We start from the raw sequence: 18,116 nt of genomic DNA on the forward strand, positions 1-18,116 counted from the left end.
AGATTGGACTCTGGTGCACGTGAAGGCATTCCGGCAAGGGCTCGTTCGTAGCAGCAGAATTTCAACAACCATTAGATAAGTTGGAGTCGCAGAAAGACAGCAATAGTTCCACCCTTCCCAAGTATCAGGAACATTAGCGGCCCTGTTTGAAGCTGTTAGTTTTTTCTAGTAAAGTCCAAAAAAAAACACGAAATCCCACTGAAACGGTGAAATACGTACCATCGAGTGGCCGATCTCCAGCTCATACCTCTCAGTCTTTCTCTCTTCCAGGACAAGAGTGCTTCAGGTGAATAAGTCTTCTTCTCTCCGAGTCATGATGGCATAAAAGTCGCTGATCAACTTAAAAATGCAAGGATAGTGCTGTGGTAGCGCACGAATAGGCATTGGGCGAGATGCACGGTCGGGGGTCCTTACAGCTCCGGTTGCGATGCTGAGCACTGTGATAGCAACAGCGAGGGCCATATGATCAGGAGTCATTTTGATGTAGACGGTTGGATTGAGTATGAACCAGAGATGTCATGTTTCTCGCCGGGGAGAAGGAGATTCAAGTACTCAAGAGCCCTGGAGATCAGGAGTTCTGAATAGCTTCACTTTGCGCCATTCACCGGTCAATTCACCGGAGGTCTTGCGCCCGCGGTGGTAAGGACTACACAGGTGAGGGTGGCCGGGGAAGGTGTAGGTATCTATGGTCGTCACCTGCGACCTGGGTACCTGGGTGTGTGTGCCACCCGCATGCTTCAGCTTCACATTCAAAGGACTCAAATGATCAACATGCTGAAGCCAAGGACTCGAGGAGAGCCGCCTGGCAAGGGAATCGCGGGGCTTGGCCGCTCTGAAACTGAAACCTCAGCTGTTCGCTTAGGAGGATCCACACCCCCACAAAGTGCATCCAGCACTCAGCCCCCATCTCGGTCGTGGCTAGGCTGGCCGTTCGAACCGCGGGCGCAGGCCCTGCGCTAGCGGCATTTCGCCGACGCTGCGGCCGACTGCGGGCACAAAAGCAACCCTGCATCCCAAGCCTCGGACACCTTGCCTTACACAAGAAAACAGCTGCCCTGGTTATGCCCGAGAAGAAAAGAGTCGCTGTGATCGGGCTCGGGGCCTCAGGGCTCGCGGCCATGAAGAACCTGGCTGAAGAGGGCTTTGACGTGACGGGCTTTGAGCGCAGCAGCTCGATTGGCGGCGTCTGGAGCTATGAAGATACGCCGACAAAAACAACAGCTCTCAAGAGTATGTTGTGACAATGATCTGGTGGTCCTTACTGATTGTGAATGACCAGGCACATATGCAAACGGGTCAAAGTACAAGGTAAGCGCTCAGCGGTTGGAGTAAGGGTTAATGTCGCTGACGCTCGGTGGTAGATCTGCTTCACGGATTTTCCATATAGTGCTGGTATGCTTGGGACAAGTTAACACACTCCTAGTGGTCAGGTTGACCGCTGACCTGTTGGTGCATCTCCGCTTAGACACACCAGCCTTTCCGCACGCCAGTCAGGTTCACCAATACCTCAAGGACTATGCGGCACATTTCAATCTATATGGCTCAGTACATACGAACATCGACATCCTCGCCATCACACGTAACGAAGAAGATGTGTGTTGGGACTTACGCCTCCGTAAGAACACTTCCGTGGCGGCAGAGGTTGTGAAACAATTCGATCGAGTTGTCATTGCCACAGGGATCAATCAGATCCCTGTCATCCCTGAGATAGATGGGATTGAAAAGTTCCGAGGAACGGTGATCCACTCCCAGCAATTCAAGAAGTAAGTTGTTCCTAGATTGATAGACCAATCCCATATTAACATCCTAGTCCGGATGCATTCACAGGACAACGAGTACTCGTCGTCGGCCTGAATAATTCCGCTGGAGACACAGCTACAAGTCTGCTAGGGCACGCGGCGAAGATATATCTGAGTCACAGGGGCGGGACCATCTTGGTGAGTGACAGCCCAGAATATGCAGGGTAATAGCAGTGGATGAAGGCTAACCCAAAAATCTCGTTGTTAAGCTCAAACGATGGAACAAGAACAAGCCCGTCGACCACGACATCTCATGGACGCGGCTGCAGATCATGCAGAAATACATGGACTACGTCCCCAGCCTCTACAACTGGTCCGTCCTCCAGCTGCAGAACAAACTCTGCCCCGTGCTGCCAGAGTGGAAGCTCAACGACAACCTGCCCCCCTTCACCCAGCGCCTGCCCCTGATCAACGACTCCCTCGTCCCCGCAATGCACGAAGGGAAAATCATCCCCGTAGCCAACCTAGCCACAATCCTCGACGCACACACCGTCCGCCTAGCCGACGGCACCACAATCCCCGACCTCGACGCCATCATCTTCTGCACCGGGTACAGACCCGACTTTTCCATCCTGGGCGCCTACGAAGCCCAGTTCACCAGACCATATCGGGGCCACGTACCCGATGACCAGGGGTCCTCGTCCTCCCCAGCAAAGCAACTCCCGCGCTTATACCAGAACATCTTCTCGCTCGAGTACCCCGACTCACTCGCATACATCTGCGGCGTTGGATTCCAAATGCCCGTGTTCCACGTCTACGACCTGGCGACCATGGCGCTCGCGCAGGTGTGGAAGGGGGCTGCGCAATTGCCATCGGGTGAGACGATGCGCGCGCAGGCCGAGCGGCACTATGAGTGGCTGTTGGAGCGGGAGCGATGGGGCAACGGCAATACCAACGGCAATGACAACGGCACGGTGCGGAGGAGTGTGCATACCGACCTGGTGCAGGCGCCAGAGTGGTATCGGTGGGTGAATGAGACGGCGGGGACGGGGGTGTATGAGAAGTTAGGGTACGGGGCTGAGGGATGGAGGTTCTGGTGGTGGGAGCGCGAGTTCTGCGGGACGCTGATGCATGGGATGTTTAGTCCGCATACGTATAGGCTTTTTGAGGGTGGGCGGCGTAAGAGGTGGGATGGGGCGAGGGATGAGATCTTGAGGGTTGTTAGGGAGATTGAGGAGATGGGCCGGGATGGTGCTGGGGATGGTATAGGGGGGAAGATGGAGTAGGATGGTCATAGGGACGCCACATGCAGTTGGGTAGGAAAACACTGTATATTATACACTATAACAATATAAAATATACCTAGCAGCCTAGAAGAGTATTGAAAGTGCTATCCATTATGTAAGGCTTCGACTTTCCTCTTTTTCAAGCACCTAGTAATAATACAGTAGTGGATCTCCATGGAAAACATGGATTGTCTACTACCAATAGAGGCGCCCAACTCAGAACCTGAAGCGGGGAGTGGACCGCTGCTCATGGAAAGAGTGAACCGTTTGGGGTTGGAATATGAAGACAGATGGCCTCTGCGAGCAATATCTGCCCTAGACACCATAGTACCATCATCCGGTTCAGCCCTAGCCATGCGCAACCAAACCTGAGAACCTTAATCGAGCTTCCTGGGAGCCATTCCCAGGTGGAGGCAGTGTCGGGATGCTTTGGAACTATGCACATCGAGTATACATGCTAGGTCTCGTATATGTAAGGTAATGTGCAAGGCCTACTACCCTTTACTATACTAACCGCCATAATTAGTGGCATACGCTAAGTTAACAAGAGTCTATAATGCTACTGGGGGTGCAACTGGGATTTAGAAAGTTGAATAAATGCCTGCAAAGAATAATCCGTCCGAAGGGGAGTGGCACGTTGACCAATCTAGGTAGGGCTGCGGTAGAGCCCTTGGACGTCGGGTTCCAGGCAACCGGGAAATGGCCCTGGCCCACCCGTTCAGCCTTGCGGGGTAATCCTTAAGATCGACGTCAGGTGTGGCTCGTTAGGTTTTGGAAGACTTGAACGATGTAAAAAGACATGATGCCATATGGATGCTAAGACCAAAAGGTGGCGCAGCACTCGAAACAACAAAGACTGGCCGCTTGATGCCTCGAGCTAGTCCATACTAGCAGGGGTGACAGTGGCTCAGCTTAGCCCAACAGATCAGGCAGAATAATAACCGTGGGGCCAGTGCTCGATACCTAAATCAATAATAAATACGAGGTTCTACCCAGAGCTTAGCTAGTTACCATGCCCCCACTGATCCGAGTCTACTCCGAGATCTGAAAGCCGCATAGGTAGACCACGGAGTGAACTCAACAAATCACTATGGCACGCACCTATCCTCACGACAAAGCAGTCATGCAGGACCATCCACCCGCCTACACCGAAGCCACAGCGCCAGGCCGAGGCCCAGGCCCAGCTCTAGCACGCACTCCTTCATCCACGCTCTCAACCCCAGCAACCCCCTCCCTCTCAAGTACGCCGCGGTCCATCCGAAAAGGCCACGCGACCTCCTTCGCCATGCTCTCCCTCTGCGACAGCGACAAACTCCGCTTCATCCGATTCCCCGAACCCCTCACAGCCCTAGCCTCAGAAGTACTCACAGCCCTATGGCCCAAGGGAATCCAAACCGTGCAGAAATACGACGAGAGCCTCGAGTTCAAGCTGAAAGGCAACCCACTCGGCTACGGCGGCGATAAAGAGAAAATCGCCATCCGGGTAACACTCATGGGGCTGCTTGATGCGTTCGCGAAGGAGGGCTGGGTCGTTGTCCCGTCTGCAGGTGGCCGGGTCAGTCGGATGGGCGATTACAAGAGCTACGGGCAGGGCGATAGTCTGATCTTCCACCGCCAGCAGCCGCAGGTACACTCGTGGCTCTGCATATCCTTCGACAGCTCGGACTTGATTCATCTGCTTAATGCACCGACCGAGCTTGCGACTAGTCTCATTTCCTCATTCGGCGACCGCATCGAGAAATGTAACAAGGATTTTGTGTCGGGGACGTTCGAGCTGAAGGTCAGGGGAAATCCGTGGACAAGGAATAGCGGGAAGGGCGCTGTGCAGAGCCGGTTGCTGGCGTTGGATCTCATGCAGATTCTGGAAGAGCAGGGGTATAGCATGGCCACGGCGCTGGATATTGACCATGGCGATGGGGGGAGCGAGTATGAGAGTAGTGGGGAGGTGTGGTTTTGGTATCGCTGACCACCTTATCTTAACCTTTATACTTTTGATGCCTGTTCATACCTTATGTAGCCATGCAATGCGGTTCCCACCGTGATAATGCTGGATAAAACACCCTGCTTCTCCCCCGTGTGTAGAGCAACCCCCACAACCCACACACCTGCACAGCCCCCACAAGCATCAAAATCCCACACCACAGATGGACATTCACGAAACTCAGATCCTCACTTCCAGTAGACCCCAGGTCCGCCAGCACCCCCACAATCGGCGCCCCGATCAGCGTCGCGAAACTCGTCATGCTCTGCGCCATCCCGAGCCAGGCGCCCAGTGCACCGGGGTCCGGGCAAATGTACGGGAAGACGCTTGAAGGGAGGGGGCCAGTGCCCCAGGGTAAAGAGAGAGGCGTACCGTAGAACGCGGCAAAGAGTATAAAGCGCACTGGACTCGTTGCGCTGATCCAGGCCATACAGAGGATTCCGCTCGCGACGCCGGTGAGGATCCAGCCCCAGGGGATCAATGCGCCGAAGGAATGCGCTGCCGCTGTTGTCACGACTCTTCCGATTATGGAGGATGCTTGGCTGATGATGAGGATGTATAGCCCCATCGACCGGCTCAATCCGAGCTTCGTCTCTGCGTAGATAGGGATGTAGTAGAAGGGCGACATGTAGCCGAGGTAGAGCGTGAAGGTTGCAGCCGTGAAGGACCAGAAGGACGGGCTCCTTAATGCCGTCATGTCGAAGAGTTGGTATTTACGCGGTTGGATTGGGCTTGAGGCTGTTGGCTTGGAAAGCGGGGAGGATATCCATGCCATACAACCACCAGTAATAAACAGAATTAGCATGACGGAGGCGATAACCCGCACCGTCCACGCAGATCCAACCCGCGGAAGCAACTGCTCAAATACAAGCAAGGTTGTATATCACACCACCCGCCGGCGCCCCCGCAGTCGCGATCCCGAACGCCAAAGCCCGTTTCTTGACGAACCCGCGACTAACGATCGTCAACGCCGGGATGTACAGCAATCCAAACCCTAGTCCCGTGCATATCCCCTGCGAGAGTAGGATCTGATAGTACGCCGTAGACAAGGAGAGCATCATGATCCCGAAGACAGAGAGAAATGACCCGGTTGCGATGAGGGGAATGTAGTAGCCGGCGTCGAAGAGGGGGCCGGAAATCAGCCCGCCGATTATGAGGAGCCAGGACTGGAGCGTGYCGATCCAGGATACGGAGGATGGTGAGGTTGTGGGGAGGAAGTTGAGGGTGTAGAATGTTTGGAAGGAGCCGAAGGCGAAGGCTAGGCCCCTGTATTGTTGTAATGGGGTTAGTATAGGAGGTGAATTGGGTGGAAAGTGTAAAGAGGGCGGGAGGGGATACCAGATGTTGAAGAGAATGAAGAGCGTGCTCAAGACTTGAAGCCAGCTGTGGAGGCCGCCTTCTTTGGGTTCAGGTGGAGGAGGCGAGGCTGATGGGGATTCATTGACTACAGGACCCAGAGCCTTCTCAGACTCTGTCTCTGTAGAGGTTGACGACATGCTTGCTGATAGTGGGACGAGTGACTTTTACCCCATTTTAATCCTTCAGAGTATCTGAACTTTCAAAGTCCGCATCAGGAGGAGTCCGCCAGCCCTAGGATACAACCCGAAGAGTGGATGAGCAGCACAGCGTCAGGGCCTCCATATATGAATAATGCTTTGTAATGCGTGCTGATACCCGAGAATTATGTGCTTTAGGATCATACCTAGGTATTTTCTCCAACAAAGAAGACACAGCCAGTGGACGATCCCCTCAAGCACGCCAACCTCGGCCTGACACGGTTCCCCCGCCCGCACGCGGCTTTTTCTCCGCTATTGGCCTTCCTAGGGTATTCTCTTAGACCTTTGATCAGGTACGAAATATCTATCCATGGATGTATATCCCACGTCTATCTCCAGCAGCCCTTGCACCACGCGTCCATCACTACACCTCCCCCTTCCTCCTCCCAACCCCCTCATAAAACACCCTCTCCTCAAAAACCCGCACATCCTCACCCGCATGAATCCTCCCCTCCCTCTCCTCCTGAATCCTCAGCCTCCGTACCCTCAGCACATCATACTCAACGTTCCGCGTAAGCCACCACGTCCACCCATTCGTCACCCACGCCACCCCCACAACCGCCGCGCAAATCGCAAACGGCGTCTTGTACCCGTTGTATGCAAAGCGGCTCTGGAAGAGCTGCGGGCCGATCACGCCGCCGACTTGCCCGACGCATGATTGGAAGGCCAGTGTGAATGCGGACCCGGTTGTGCCTTTTAGGGAGGAGCTGCGCCCTGTGCGTCCGGAAGCCGTTAGTGCTGATGATGGAGAGAAAGGAAGTGAGATGAAGGGAGACGCACAAGCCCAGAAGGGGATAAAGTAGACGGCATAAAACATCGTCCCGAACACGCAGGCAATGTATATGCCAACCTTGTCATCAAGAACTGCCAATAGGATGAAGAAGAGCAACAGGGGGCCCATTATGACGGCCATAATATACGCCGGGCGAGTGATGTATGCCCTCTTCAGGAACCAGCCCGTGAAGACGATGGCTAGAACCGACGCTGCGGCTGGTGGGATGTTGAGCAGCTGGTTACGTGGGAGGCCAGCGAAGCCCAGACTCGTCGTGATGGTGGGCAGCTGCCAGCTCAGTGCGTATCCGGCGAAGTTAATCAGGATCTGCGATAGCATGAAGGAATACGTCCGCTGGTCCCTGAGAGCATCAATCACCTCGCCCTTGTCGAAGCTGGCGTCGCTTTCCCTGGGAGCGTTTTCCGATAGGCGTGTTTCGACGTATTCCTGCTCTCGCTCGGTAAGCCATTTCTTTGTCCGCGCGGACTTTGGCCAGTCGGGGAGAACGAGGAAGATTACGCCGGAGAAGAGGATCGTGAAGATGCCTTCGAGGAGGTACACCCTGCACAGTACGCCGGCTTGTTAGCCCGTGATCCGAACACGGCAGATTGACAGGGATGCAGGTGCATGTGGACTGGACGCACCATCGCCAGGCACTTAAGCCTCGCATCCCATTCATGTATGCGATACCGTATGTTAGAAGCGACCCGATGATCCCTGAGGTATTCTGGAACCCAAACATCCACATAATTGGCGTCCCCATCTCATCGCTGCGATACCACCCGCACAGCTGCGCGGCAATACCAGGGAACATGCCAGCCTCGCACATCCCGAGAATGAAGCGCAACGCATACAGAGCGTGTTTATTCTGCACGGCTGCGTGGCAGGCGAGCACGATTCCCCAGGTTAGCATGATGCGGCTTTGCCAGAGGCGTGGGGTTAGGCGCTTCTGTAGGAGGTTGCTGGGGACTTCGAAGATGATGTAGCTTATCTGATGTGGTGAGTTGAGTATCAGAAGGGGAAAGGAATGGATGCGTACGAAGTAGATGGATTGCACCCAGTTGTACTCGTTTGCGCTCATGTTTAGTTCGTTCAGGACGTTGCGGTCTTCGCCGACTTGGAGGACTTTGACGGAGGCTGCGTTTGTGTAGTCGATCTATCCTATCAAGTTAGTACCCATGGAGAATCTCACCAGAGATGTATTACCGTCTTGATAACATAGATAACACCAATCAGCCACAGGAACCGATTGTTGACCTTGCGCATAATCCGCTTGTCGTCTTCAGGCGTAAACGACGAGAGGAACTCGCGTCGTCTGTCCCCGTCACTCGCCTCGCTGGGCGCCTTTGCCACATCTTCAACCAGTACTTTCGATTCAACCTCTGTCATTCTGTGGTAGTGCAGCAAGATCAAGTCAACGAGTGGAGGCATAGTGAGAAAATGAAGGTGGCGCACCTTTATACCCATCGTGACGGCGGCCAAGCTCACTAAGATACGCATCATGGCAGCGAGTCAGTAAGAAAAGAGTCTTGGATATGGCGCAATACCCAACTCCAACGGTGCAAGAGATTCCATCGCAGAAGACATCTCTGGTGGGAGCACAGGCAATCGGACGAGGGGATGGCGTGCGAGAAAGCAGCAGCAGCGAATGGGATGTATATATGAGCCTTACTCGGTCGAGAGGTTTGCTTAAGATATGCTCTTATCTCCAATTTGCATCGCATCATCCTTGGCTGGGATTGTTGATGCAGACTTGGCAGTTGCTATGGTCGGGTCGGGTAGGTTAGGGTTCAGGTTTGCTTGAACTGGAGTCATTCCCATCCTTATTTGAATATTGGATATCGGATTTCATTTACGCAAACGTCACAGCAGTCATTATATATTTCCAGCCCACCCCATCATCATCACACCCAAGAAGACCCATCTACTCACCCAGCGGATACGGGTGCATGATTTGCCCATCTGCTGCTGTTAGCCCACTCCACCCACAACATACAGTGACCAAGGAACTAAACCCGGGGACTCACAAAACAAACTCGCATCCGAACTCGCAAGGAACACAAAGCTCGTCGCAACCTCACTCGGCTGCCCCGGCCGGCCGAGCGGCTTCCCACTCGCCCACCCCTGCATCTGCTCCTCATTCCGCGTATCAACCTGGATAGGCGTATACGTTGACCCCGGCGCCACAGCATTAACCCGAATCCCCTTCGGAATCAGCTGCAGCGCCGCGGAGCGCGTAAAGCCTACGATCGCGCCCTTGGTGCTCGCATAATCGACCATGCTCGCTGTGCCGCGGAACGTCGTGACGGAGGTGTTGTTGATGATGGAGTCGCCTTTGCCCATGTGTGGGAGGGAGAACTTGGTCATTGCGAACATCTGGATGATGTTTGTGCGGAAGACGTCTTCGACTGTGTCGAGGTTTATCTCTGTCAGGTCGGGGCAGGAGAATTGTTGGGAGGCGTTGTTGACTAGGATGTTGATGGGCCCGTATTTCTGGACGTGCTTGTCCACGGCGTCTTTGCAGAATGTCCGGTCGCGCAGGTCCCCCGGGATCAGGAGACACTGGCGCCCCTCGGCCTCGACGAGCTTCTTTGTCTCCTGGGCGTCGGATTCTTCGATGGGGAGGTACACGATTGTGATGTCCGCGCCTTCTTTTGCGTAGAGTGCTGCGACGGAGCGCCCGATTCCGGAACTGGCGAGTTCAACGCGTTAGCTCCTGTCCCAGAGGAATGAATGGAAGGAGATGGTGTAGGTAGACGCACTCTCCGCCCGTAATAAGGGCTTTCTTCCCGGCGAGCTTGCCGGAGCCCTTGTACTCTGCGATTCCGTCGGAGGTCTCGAGCTTGGTTGATTCGCTGGCGGGCTGCATTTTGCTTTCGAGGCTGCGCGCAGTTAGCAGGGTCTGTTTTGTGAGGGAGATAGATAAAGTGGGCGTACCCCGGTGTGTTCTGGGTTTGGGCGCTCTGGGGCGCCTGGAAGGTGTTGTCTTTTGCCATGCGGGACATGTTGGCGGTGGTGTTGTGTGAATGGGTATGGTATTGGTGAAGGCGGTTAGCGATTTAGGAATATAGAGAAAGGGAGGTAGAGGCTGAGTATATATTCAAATGTCATATCACATCACGATGTAGTCATACAGCGCCCTATGTGTGATGATTGGCTGACAGCGGGCTCTCGAGGCGTGGGGCGCTGATCTCATCATGGCGTAGAGGGTTGAGTTCTAGAACTTGGCCTTGGTATATACTCCGCAGGTTCTATGGACATTCTAGAAACTCAAGGATATTCGATTCTGTCTCTGAATTGGCAGGCGGGATTGTAGCGGAGTATCCCTTTGTGAGCATCCGGATATCCCCGAATCTAGCCCTATTAAATATGGTAGGCGATTTAGGGCGCGAGCTGCCCTGGGCACAACCCCCTTACCGTGCCATGGAGCCCTGATTACACCTAGGTGGTCTTGTAGTCAGGGTCAGGAGCCCTAGGTAAGGTTCAAGAAGCCCATGGCGGCCGAAGGTGCTTAGAAGATATATACATCCAACCTTTTGAGTAAGCCTTGCCGTATAATGTCCCAGGATCTTAGCTAAGTGACGTCAAGTATAACCTCGAAGCTTGGGTTTTCTCTAAATGCGCTAGATTGGCTGGAGTATATGGTATGTTGCTACTGGAGTGCAAATGAAGTCCACTTCAAATTCAAGAACTCGCTATGCTACATCTACATATTCATGCTCGTGCTCTACCATATCATACCATATCACATAAACCAAGACACCCATGCTAAAACATCCGCACCACTGTCGTCGCTGCAACCAGGATCAAAACTAACAAGAGGGTATATAGATGGCGTCCACTCGCGAACGCTGGCTGGGCTTTGATATCAAGAGAGCCCGAGGCCGGGGTGGGTGCAACAAAGCCATTTTGCACATGCTTCTCGGGCAGGGTCCCATTTGACCTCGATGTCTCCTCATTCTTCTCCGGCGTCTCCTTCTCCTTCGCGACGTCCACTTCCACTTCCTTGGGAGCGGTCTCAACGCTCGTGCGTCCACTTTCTGCAGAAACATCGGTATCCCCAATCTTCGAATCCTCCTCCTTCGGAGATGGAGTCACAACAGGCTCCGGCGTCGGCGCAAGCTGCAGAATCAAATTCGCCAGCTCGACATGCCCGTTCTCCTTCGCTATCATGTACGGCGTCCTCCCAGACGAATCCTTACTCCAGACATCAGCGCCCGCCTGAATCAGTCGGCGGACCGAGTTCTCGAAGCCGAGCTGCGCCGCGAAACCCAGGAACCATTCCAGGTCGACCTTGCCGGCTGCTTTCTCGGAGTTGTCCCCGGCAGGTGCCTCGCCCTCGCTCTCGCCCTCGCCCTCGACTGCGGCGGCTGCGGCGGCGACGGGGAGTTCCGCCCCCTGTTCAATCAGCAGGATGCCGATCGCCCCGGCCGTCCAGAGCGCCGGCCACCCCCAGATATCCTTCGTGTTGGTCTCGGCGTCGTGCTCCAGGAGTAGCCGGGCCGGGGCCCAGTGGTTAGCCATGACCGCGAGGAAGAGGGGCGTGCGGCCGTATCGGTTCTGCAGGTTGATGTCGGCGCCGTGCTCGATGAGGAGCTTTGCGGTTGCGGCGTCGTTGTCCGCGACGGCCCAGTGCAGCGCGGCCTGGCCCATGTCCGGCTCGACTTGGTTGATTTCGTCGGGTGTGGCGTCGGGGAGACGTTCCTTGAGCTCCGTGATTTGCTTGGACATCACGAGCGACCAGAGCGGGAGCGTGCCGTGGATGGAGAGGCCTGTGTCTGCGCGCTTGACTTCGTCGATGATGTTCCCGCTGGGTGTGCGTTTGGGGAGTGAGCGGGGGAGGCGCCCTTCGGCTTTCATTCGCTCGCGCGCGGCCCGGAACATCTCGATTACGGCTAGATGGTGGCTTTCGTGTGCGACGAGGATTGGCGTCCGGCCGTGGATGTCTTTGATTGTTGGGTCGCCGCCCGCGTCGAGGAGGACTTCGACGGTCTCGAGGTCGCTTGAGCGGGCGATGTCGTGGAGGGTCGTCTTGCCGTGCACGTCTTGCATGTTCACGTCGAGGGTTGGGTCGTGCGCAAGGAGGATCTGGAGGATGTCTGCGCGTCGGTTTACAGCGGCGGAGTGCAGGAGGCCGCGGTCGAAGACGTCTTTGTGGTGCACGTTGGCGCCGCGGTCAACCAGGAGCTGAACGATGGACGTGCGCCCGTAGTCGATGGCGCGCATGATGGCCGTCCCGTTGCTGCCCTCCTCCATGACTTCCGTGTCAGCACCGGCGTCGAGCAGGGCTTCGACGATGGCGTAGTAGCCGTTTTGGGCGGCGTGGTTTAGCGCCGATGTGCCGTTGCTGTCTGCGTGGTTGATGTCGATGTTGGGATGTTGGAGGAGGAGCTTCGCGGCCCCGACGGCACCTTCCAGCGCGGCAAGGATCAGAGCTGTCGCGCCGTTGGGCCTGTTGCATGTTCTGTTCACGTCGATGGTGGGCATGGCGAGCAGCATGGACACGTAGTCGTCGAGTCCGTTCCTGGTGGCGACCATCAACGGTGTGAAATAGTACATGCGCGGGGAGGACATGTTCACGTCGATGTCCTGCCGGCGCAGCAGAAACCGGACGATGTCGGGAGAGTTGTTGTGCAGACCCCAGTGCAGGGGAGACCGGCCGCTGCTGTCGATGGTGTTTACCGAGACACCAGCCAGGGCGAGGGCCCGTACGATGTCCACGAGGTCTCGTTGCGCGGCGAGAGCGAGCGGCGTCATGCCGTTGATGTCGATCGTATTCGGGTCGTAGCCATGCGCGATCAGGTCTTTCACCAGGCGAAGCAGGTTGAAGTGTGCGGCCAGATGGAAGGCCGACCCGTTCTTCGACGACCAGCTGTTGGACTCCTGCTGGTCTTCCAGGTACCAGAGGGCCTGGGCGATGGTGGCCAGGCAGCTGGGGTCTGTGACCAGGGCCAGCGCTCGAGCAAAGAGGTTGTCGTCGGTCGTCACGCGGAGGTGGTTGCCCCAGTTGATGGACGCATACCGGAGGAAGGGATACCTGTCCAGGCGGTTCTCGAAATCAATGGCCTCGGACGGGCCAGAGCAGGCGCCAGATCTAAACACATCGAAGGTGAGGTAGGTCAGGCACGACGAGGTGATCATCACGTCTCCAGCAGGGAACCAGCGACCTCGGTGCTGCATGAAGTAGTTCTCTGCCGAATAGTGCACGAGCCGCAGACAGTTCGACTCGTCTAGTTGCACCAAGCCGGCGCATTTGGTGGCCAGGGTTCGAGCACGGATGATTTCGCCGTCGTCAATGTCCGTATTGCCTGGTCGGACAGCAAGGGCATGCTCAAGGGCGTGCTCGTGCAGCGGCTGCTTCGCAAAGACAATCCAGCACAGGAACCGCATGACGGTCTCCTTCTGTGCCGGGTCTATCCTTCCCATGGCGTCTTCGTAGGTGCCGTCCAGCTCTTGCGGCAAGGTCTTCAATGCCTTCATCAGCTGGTTGATGTTGAGCTTCGACTCAAGCGTGTCCATGTTGAATTTCGCCAGCAGGAACATTCCCCCGTTGCTCCTCACGACCGTGTCCAGAATCGCATCCATCAGCCCGTCGCGGGCGTCCACAAACTCCTGCAGGGTATCAGAGGCGCTTGTCCGCCAGTGCACGTACGTCGTCAAGTCCTCTTCCACGGCCGCGATCTTGATGACCCGCGTGTTGATCTGGTACTCGTAGGTATGTCCTTTGAAGCCGCATCGCACGCCGGAATTGTAGCAGTTGGAACACAGATCGTAATCGGGGCAGTCATTGCAGTGGTACTGGGCAGGGAGGTCAGTACCACCGCCGCCGTCGCAGCTAATCCCACTCTGCAGCGAGTCGCTATGCCGGAAGTGCCGGACGATGTTGGGCAGCGGCCGCGAGGTCACCATCAGGTTGACGGTGAAGTCCGAGTCATTCGGAGCCAGCGCCTTGAGCAACGGCAGCCGGTCCTTTTCCTTCCGCAGCTCGTCGAGGCCGTCGAGGATGATGAAGACCTTGGTGAATTTTCGGAAGAGCAGCTCGAGGGTTGACTGCAGCTGCGCCCGCAATGGCCTCGTCCCCTCCTTGTCGTGCGTGGTGAACAGCTCCATCATCTCGTTCGTGCCCACATCGTACCGCTGCACGAACTGCTTGATGATACTGGCCAGAAGGTTGTCGACGTCCTGCGACAGGGGGTCATCCCATTTGCAGTAGAGCATGACAACCGCAGCGCCCTTGAGCCCTCCCTCCTCGCGAACCCGTAACCCCTCCAACTCGTTATACACAATCGACGCAAGGAACGTCTTGCCCGCACCAGGGATACCGGGGCAGAAGATCCGCGTGTTGCTGCCCTCGCGCCACTCGCGGAAGTCATCGCGGTCGAGAAACCACTTGCACGTCCCCTTGTGATGCTCGTTCCAAATCATGCTCTGCTTCGTGATGAAATTCAGCGGCGAGATCCAGTCGATCAGCTCCTTCAGCCTCTTCTCATCAACCACCTTCTTGACGCTCTGTCCGTCGCGGTATACATCCTGCGCGATTGCATTCGTGCTCTGGTTGATCGCGTCCTGCAGCACCGTCTTCAACCGGTGCACGCGCTCGATCATCTTCTGGGCATCTTTCTCCGTAAACGGCCACGCGAGCGTCTGCGCGATCTTCCCCCGCGAACTCGTGCTCTGGATCTTCTGCTCTAGATCCTCGAGCTGGAGCTTGATGTCTTTGAGGATGCCGTCGGGGTCGAAGAGGGGCCGGAGCGAGGCGGGGATGTTGTTGTCTTTGAGCGCGTCGGACTGCAGGTGCTCGAGGAGCGAGGTTATCGACATCCAGAGGTAGGTCACCTCGCGGCAGAGATTCAGCCGGTCTTTTCCGCCGGCTCGCACGGTGCCTAGGTACCCGATGATCTGGTAGGCCAGGGTTGCGAGCCCGACGACGCCGGTGGTGATGCTCAGCGGGTCCATGGTGCCGCATCACCTGCAAAGGTGGGTAGAGAGTGAAAACAAAACGAGATATGGAGAAATGCGCGGTGCGGCGCCGATAGCAGGGCGGCTCCTCGTTAAATAAATACGAGGGTCCATTGGAAATAAAGGCTGGGCTGGTGCTGCAGACGCCCCAAGCTACGAAAGGCTAGTCAGAGGGGCCAAACAGCAGACACAGCGAATGGGCAGACACGTCCGTGCATGAAGAGACAGGAAGAACCCGTGTGACACTGACAGTACTAGGGTAGCCTGGCTCAGCCCTGGTTCTGCACAGGCCAATCAGGCTGAGCGTGGCTGCAGCTCGTGTAGACTAGCCAGTATCTGCAGCCAATGGAAGCTCGCAAAAAACGAGGTGGAAATGACAAATCGTCCAGTTGGAAAGTGCTGGATATCTGCCCTTTTGGCCTTTTGGCCTCCAGGTCTACAGCCGCCGTCGCCGCGTGTCATCTTATAGATCGACGCTGACACTGCCTCGTCTCCGCTATTTCTAAGCATAAGACAAGCTTATATTATGGATCGTCTCGCCTCCACTTGGCAGATATTAATATAAGACCTTTCATTCGCCCTATCGTAACTGCGTCGTCCGATCGTCATATACCTACGTCTGTCATATCTTCACGCCTCTTCCAGAACCCACCATCCATCCGTACGCCAGCTTACTCTTCTCCCTACTCCGGAATCTCATGCTCCTCCACCCCAGCATGCCACCGGTACTTCGCCGCCGGATGATCAGCAGGCGGCCCGCTCTGCCCAGCCCTCCCATACAGGTTCTCGCGGTACGTGCCCCTCGGCACCGCATAGTCCTCGTGGAAGAGCCCGCGCCTTCGCAGCTCAGGCAGCAGCAGGTCGATGATGTCTTGGAAGGAGCCCGGCTTGATCGCGTATGCCTACAGCCACATCAGCACGTCCCGTTCACATAGGAAATACACAAGCGTAGGTAGCTTGGGATGGGGGCGTACCAAGTTAAACCCATCCACATCCGCCTCCCCAACCCACCTCTCCATCTCATCCGCAACCTGCGCCGCCGTGCCCACAGGCGTAGCCCCCAGCCCGCCAACCGTGATATGCCGCCCAACCGTCTCCTTCGTCCACCTCGGCACCTCAGGCGTAGCCTTCGACCAGCCCTCCACCGCCGAGCGAATGGCGTTGCTCGGGACGGCCCTTAACTCCTCGTCGTCGCCGTACACGTCCAGGTCTATCCCCGTCCACCCGCCGAACAGGGCCAGCGCGCCCTCAATCGAGCCAAGACTGCGGTAGTGCTCGAATTTCTCGCGCGCTTCGGCCTCCGTGCGTCCGAGGACGGGACAAAGCAGCGCGAGGAACTTGATGCTGCGCCCGTCCCGCCCGTACTCCCCCGCGAGGCGTCGGATCTCCGCGACGTTGGACGCTACGACGGCGGGACTGTGCCCCGCGACGAAGATGGCTTCTGCGTGCTGTGCTGCGAACGTCTTGCCTGCTTTTGAGGTCCCGGCTTGGAGGATCACGGGCGTGCGTTGGGGAGACGGTTGGCTGAGGTGTGGGCCCGGGACGGTGAAGTACTTGCCCACGTGGTTGATTTCGCGGACGCGCTTTGGGTCGGTGTAGATTCTGCGCTGTTTGTCGAGGACTACGGCGTCGGACCGCCAGGAGGATTCCCAGAGCTTGTAGGTGACTTTTAGGTATTCTTCTGCGAGGGCGTAGCGGTCGTCGTGCTGGGTTTGTTAGTTTGGGGTTGTAGGTAGGTGGGAGAAGGGGTGTAGAGGGTATTGTACCTGCGGCTGCTCGGTGCCTAGGAGGTTCCGTGCTGCGGAGTCGAGATACCCGGTGACGACCTAGTACATTGTCAGTCCTGCCTAGGCTCTCTGGGAGAGGTGCTCTGGGGGTGCTCACGTTCCACCCAATCCTGTTACATGGGGCAGTCAGCACGGGCACACTACAACCACCATCAAGCCCTGAATGAAAGCAATGGGAAGCCATACCGCCCCTTCGTCAAATGATCAACCGTACTCAACCGCCTCGCAAGATGATACGGCTGCTCATACGTCGCCGCAACCGTAACCCCAAACCCAATGCTCTTCGTCGCCGCCGCCATAGCCGGCACCACAGCCAACGGCTCATTCACGGGCCACTGCGCGCCAGAGGATATCGCGGGCGCAAGATTCCGAGGCCCCTTGTACACGTCGTACCCGCCCAGCACGTCGGCGATGAAGATCCCGTGGAATTTTGCGCCTTCGAGGAGTTGGGCTAGCTCGATCCAGTGCTCGATGTCGTTGAAGCGGTGGGATTCGTCGTCGGGGTGCGTCCAGAGGCCGGGGGATTGGTGGCCGCTGCCTGGGTGTTGAGTTTGTGTTAGAATTGCGGGTGAAGGGGGTTAGGGTTGGGTTGGGGAGGTGTGGTGTAGCCGGACGTACACATCTCAACGAAGGCATTGAGGATGAGCGACTTGCGCGGTCGGGATTGCTGTTCAGCAGACATAATGGCGTATATGTGTTGATAGTAGTCGAGCTAGGGTTCTCAATTATCCTATGGGAAGGTGGTAGAGCAATTCAGCGCGATTCCGCGGATACTTCGAATACTTATAGCTCCTCCCCTCTCCTCCCCCCATGCAAACGCAATCGCACATGCACCTGCGCTCATAGCTACCCCGCGGGCGTGCGCAGCTGCGTGATTGTACAGTAAGTACTTGTATAGCATCAAAGTGGGCCGGGATGGCGTGATGTGCGACATGCTGTCGGCCGAGCAGTGCGATGGCGAATCTCATCCGCCATATGAGTACGCTAGCGAGCTCCAGAGCAGGCATATAAGGTTACGAGCTTGGACAATTTTTAG

At 56.3% G+C, this 18,116-nt stretch overlaps 7 protein-coding genes across 7 annotated transcripts; 2 read left to right on the forward strand and 5 right to left on the reverse strand.

Moving 5' to 3' along the window:
• Window positions 1-1,118: 1,118 nt before the first annotated feature.
• On the forward strand, window positions 1,119-3,025 carry DSM5745_09930 (flavin-containing monooxygenase; the record flags this gene model as incomplete). The annotated part of the gene is made up of 6 exons (XM_026751946.1): window positions 1,119-1,230; window positions 1,280-1,308; window positions 1,362-1,392; window positions 1,424-1,763; window positions 1,811-1,937; window positions 2,009-3,025. 6 exons carry the CDS (start codon window positions 1,119-1,121, stop codon window positions 3,023-3,025), a joined length of 1,656 nt encoding a protein of 551 aa, XP_026599678.1.
• Window positions 3,026-4,115: 1,090 nt separating this feature from the next.
• DSM5745_09931 (uncharacterized protein) lies at window positions 4,116-4,991 on the forward strand (the record flags this gene model as incomplete). Its single annotated transcript, XM_026751947.1, has 1 exon — window positions 4,116-4,991. One exon carries the CDS (start codon window positions 4,116-4,118, stop codon window positions 4,989-4,991), a length of 876 nt encoding a protein of 291 aa, XP_026599679.1.
• An 875-nt stretch (window positions 4,992-5,866) lies between these two features.
• On the reverse strand, window positions 5,867-6,502 carry DSM5745_09932 (uncharacterized protein; the record flags this gene model as incomplete). Its single annotated transcript, XM_026751948.1, has 3 exons — window positions 5,867-6,172; window positions 6,197-6,272; window positions 6,345-6,502. 3 exons carry the CDS (start codon window positions 6,500-6,502, stop codon window positions 5,867-5,869), a joined length of 540 nt encoding a protein of 179 aa, XP_026599680.1.
• A 424-nt stretch (window positions 6,503-6,926) lies between these two features.
• DSM5745_09933 (uncharacterized protein) lies at window positions 6,927-8,765 on the reverse strand (the record flags this gene model as incomplete). Its single annotated transcript, XM_026751949.1, has 4 exons — window positions 6,927-7,896; window positions 7,979-8,325; window positions 8,374-8,490; window positions 8,541-8,765. 4 exons carry the CDS (start codon window positions 8,763-8,765, stop codon window positions 6,927-6,929), a joined length of 1,659 nt encoding a protein of 552 aa, XP_026599681.1.
• A 493-nt stretch (window positions 8,766-9,258) lies between these two features.
• On the reverse strand, window positions 9,259-10,339 carry DSM5745_09934 (uncharacterized protein; the record flags this gene model as incomplete). The annotated part of the gene is made up of 4 exons (XM_026751950.1): window positions 9,259-9,296; window positions 9,362-10,026; window positions 10,097-10,216; window positions 10,272-10,339. The coding sequence occupies 4 exons, from the start codon at window positions 10,337-10,339 to the stop codon at window positions 9,259-9,261; spliced, it is 891 nt and encodes a 296-aa protein (XP_026599682.1).
• A 763-nt stretch (window positions 10,340-11,102) lies between these two features.
• On the reverse strand, window positions 11,103-15,290 carry DSM5745_09935 (uncharacterized protein; the record flags this gene model as incomplete). The annotated part of the gene is made up of 1 exon (XM_026751951.1): window positions 11,103-15,290. The coding sequence occupies one exon, from the start codon at window positions 15,288-15,290 to the stop codon at window positions 11,103-11,105; it is 4,188 nt and encodes a 1,395-aa protein (XP_026599683.1).
• Window positions 15,291-15,976: 686 nt separating this feature from the next.
• Window positions 15,977-17,762, reverse strand: DSM5745_09936 (LLM class flavin-dependent oxidoreductase; the record flags this gene model as incomplete). Its single annotated transcript, XM_026751952.1, has 6 exons — window positions 15,977-16,195; window positions 16,268-16,999; window positions 17,060-17,119; window positions 17,178-17,190; window positions 17,267-17,618; window positions 17,699-17,762. The coding sequence occupies 6 exons, from the start codon at window positions 17,760-17,762 to the stop codon at window positions 15,977-15,979; spliced, it is 1,440 nt and encodes a 479-aa protein (XP_026599684.1).
• Between the last annotated feature and the right edge of the window lie 354 nt (window positions 17,763-18,116).

This window comes from Aspergillus mulundensis (genome assembly GCF_003369625.1).
Source record: "Aspergillus mulundensis strain DSM 5745 chromosome Unknown scaffold_13, whole genome shotgun sequence".
NCBI classification, from domain to species: domain Eukaryota; kingdom Fungi; phylum Ascomycota; class Eurotiomycetes; order Eurotiales; family Aspergillaceae; genus Aspergillus; species Aspergillus mulundensis.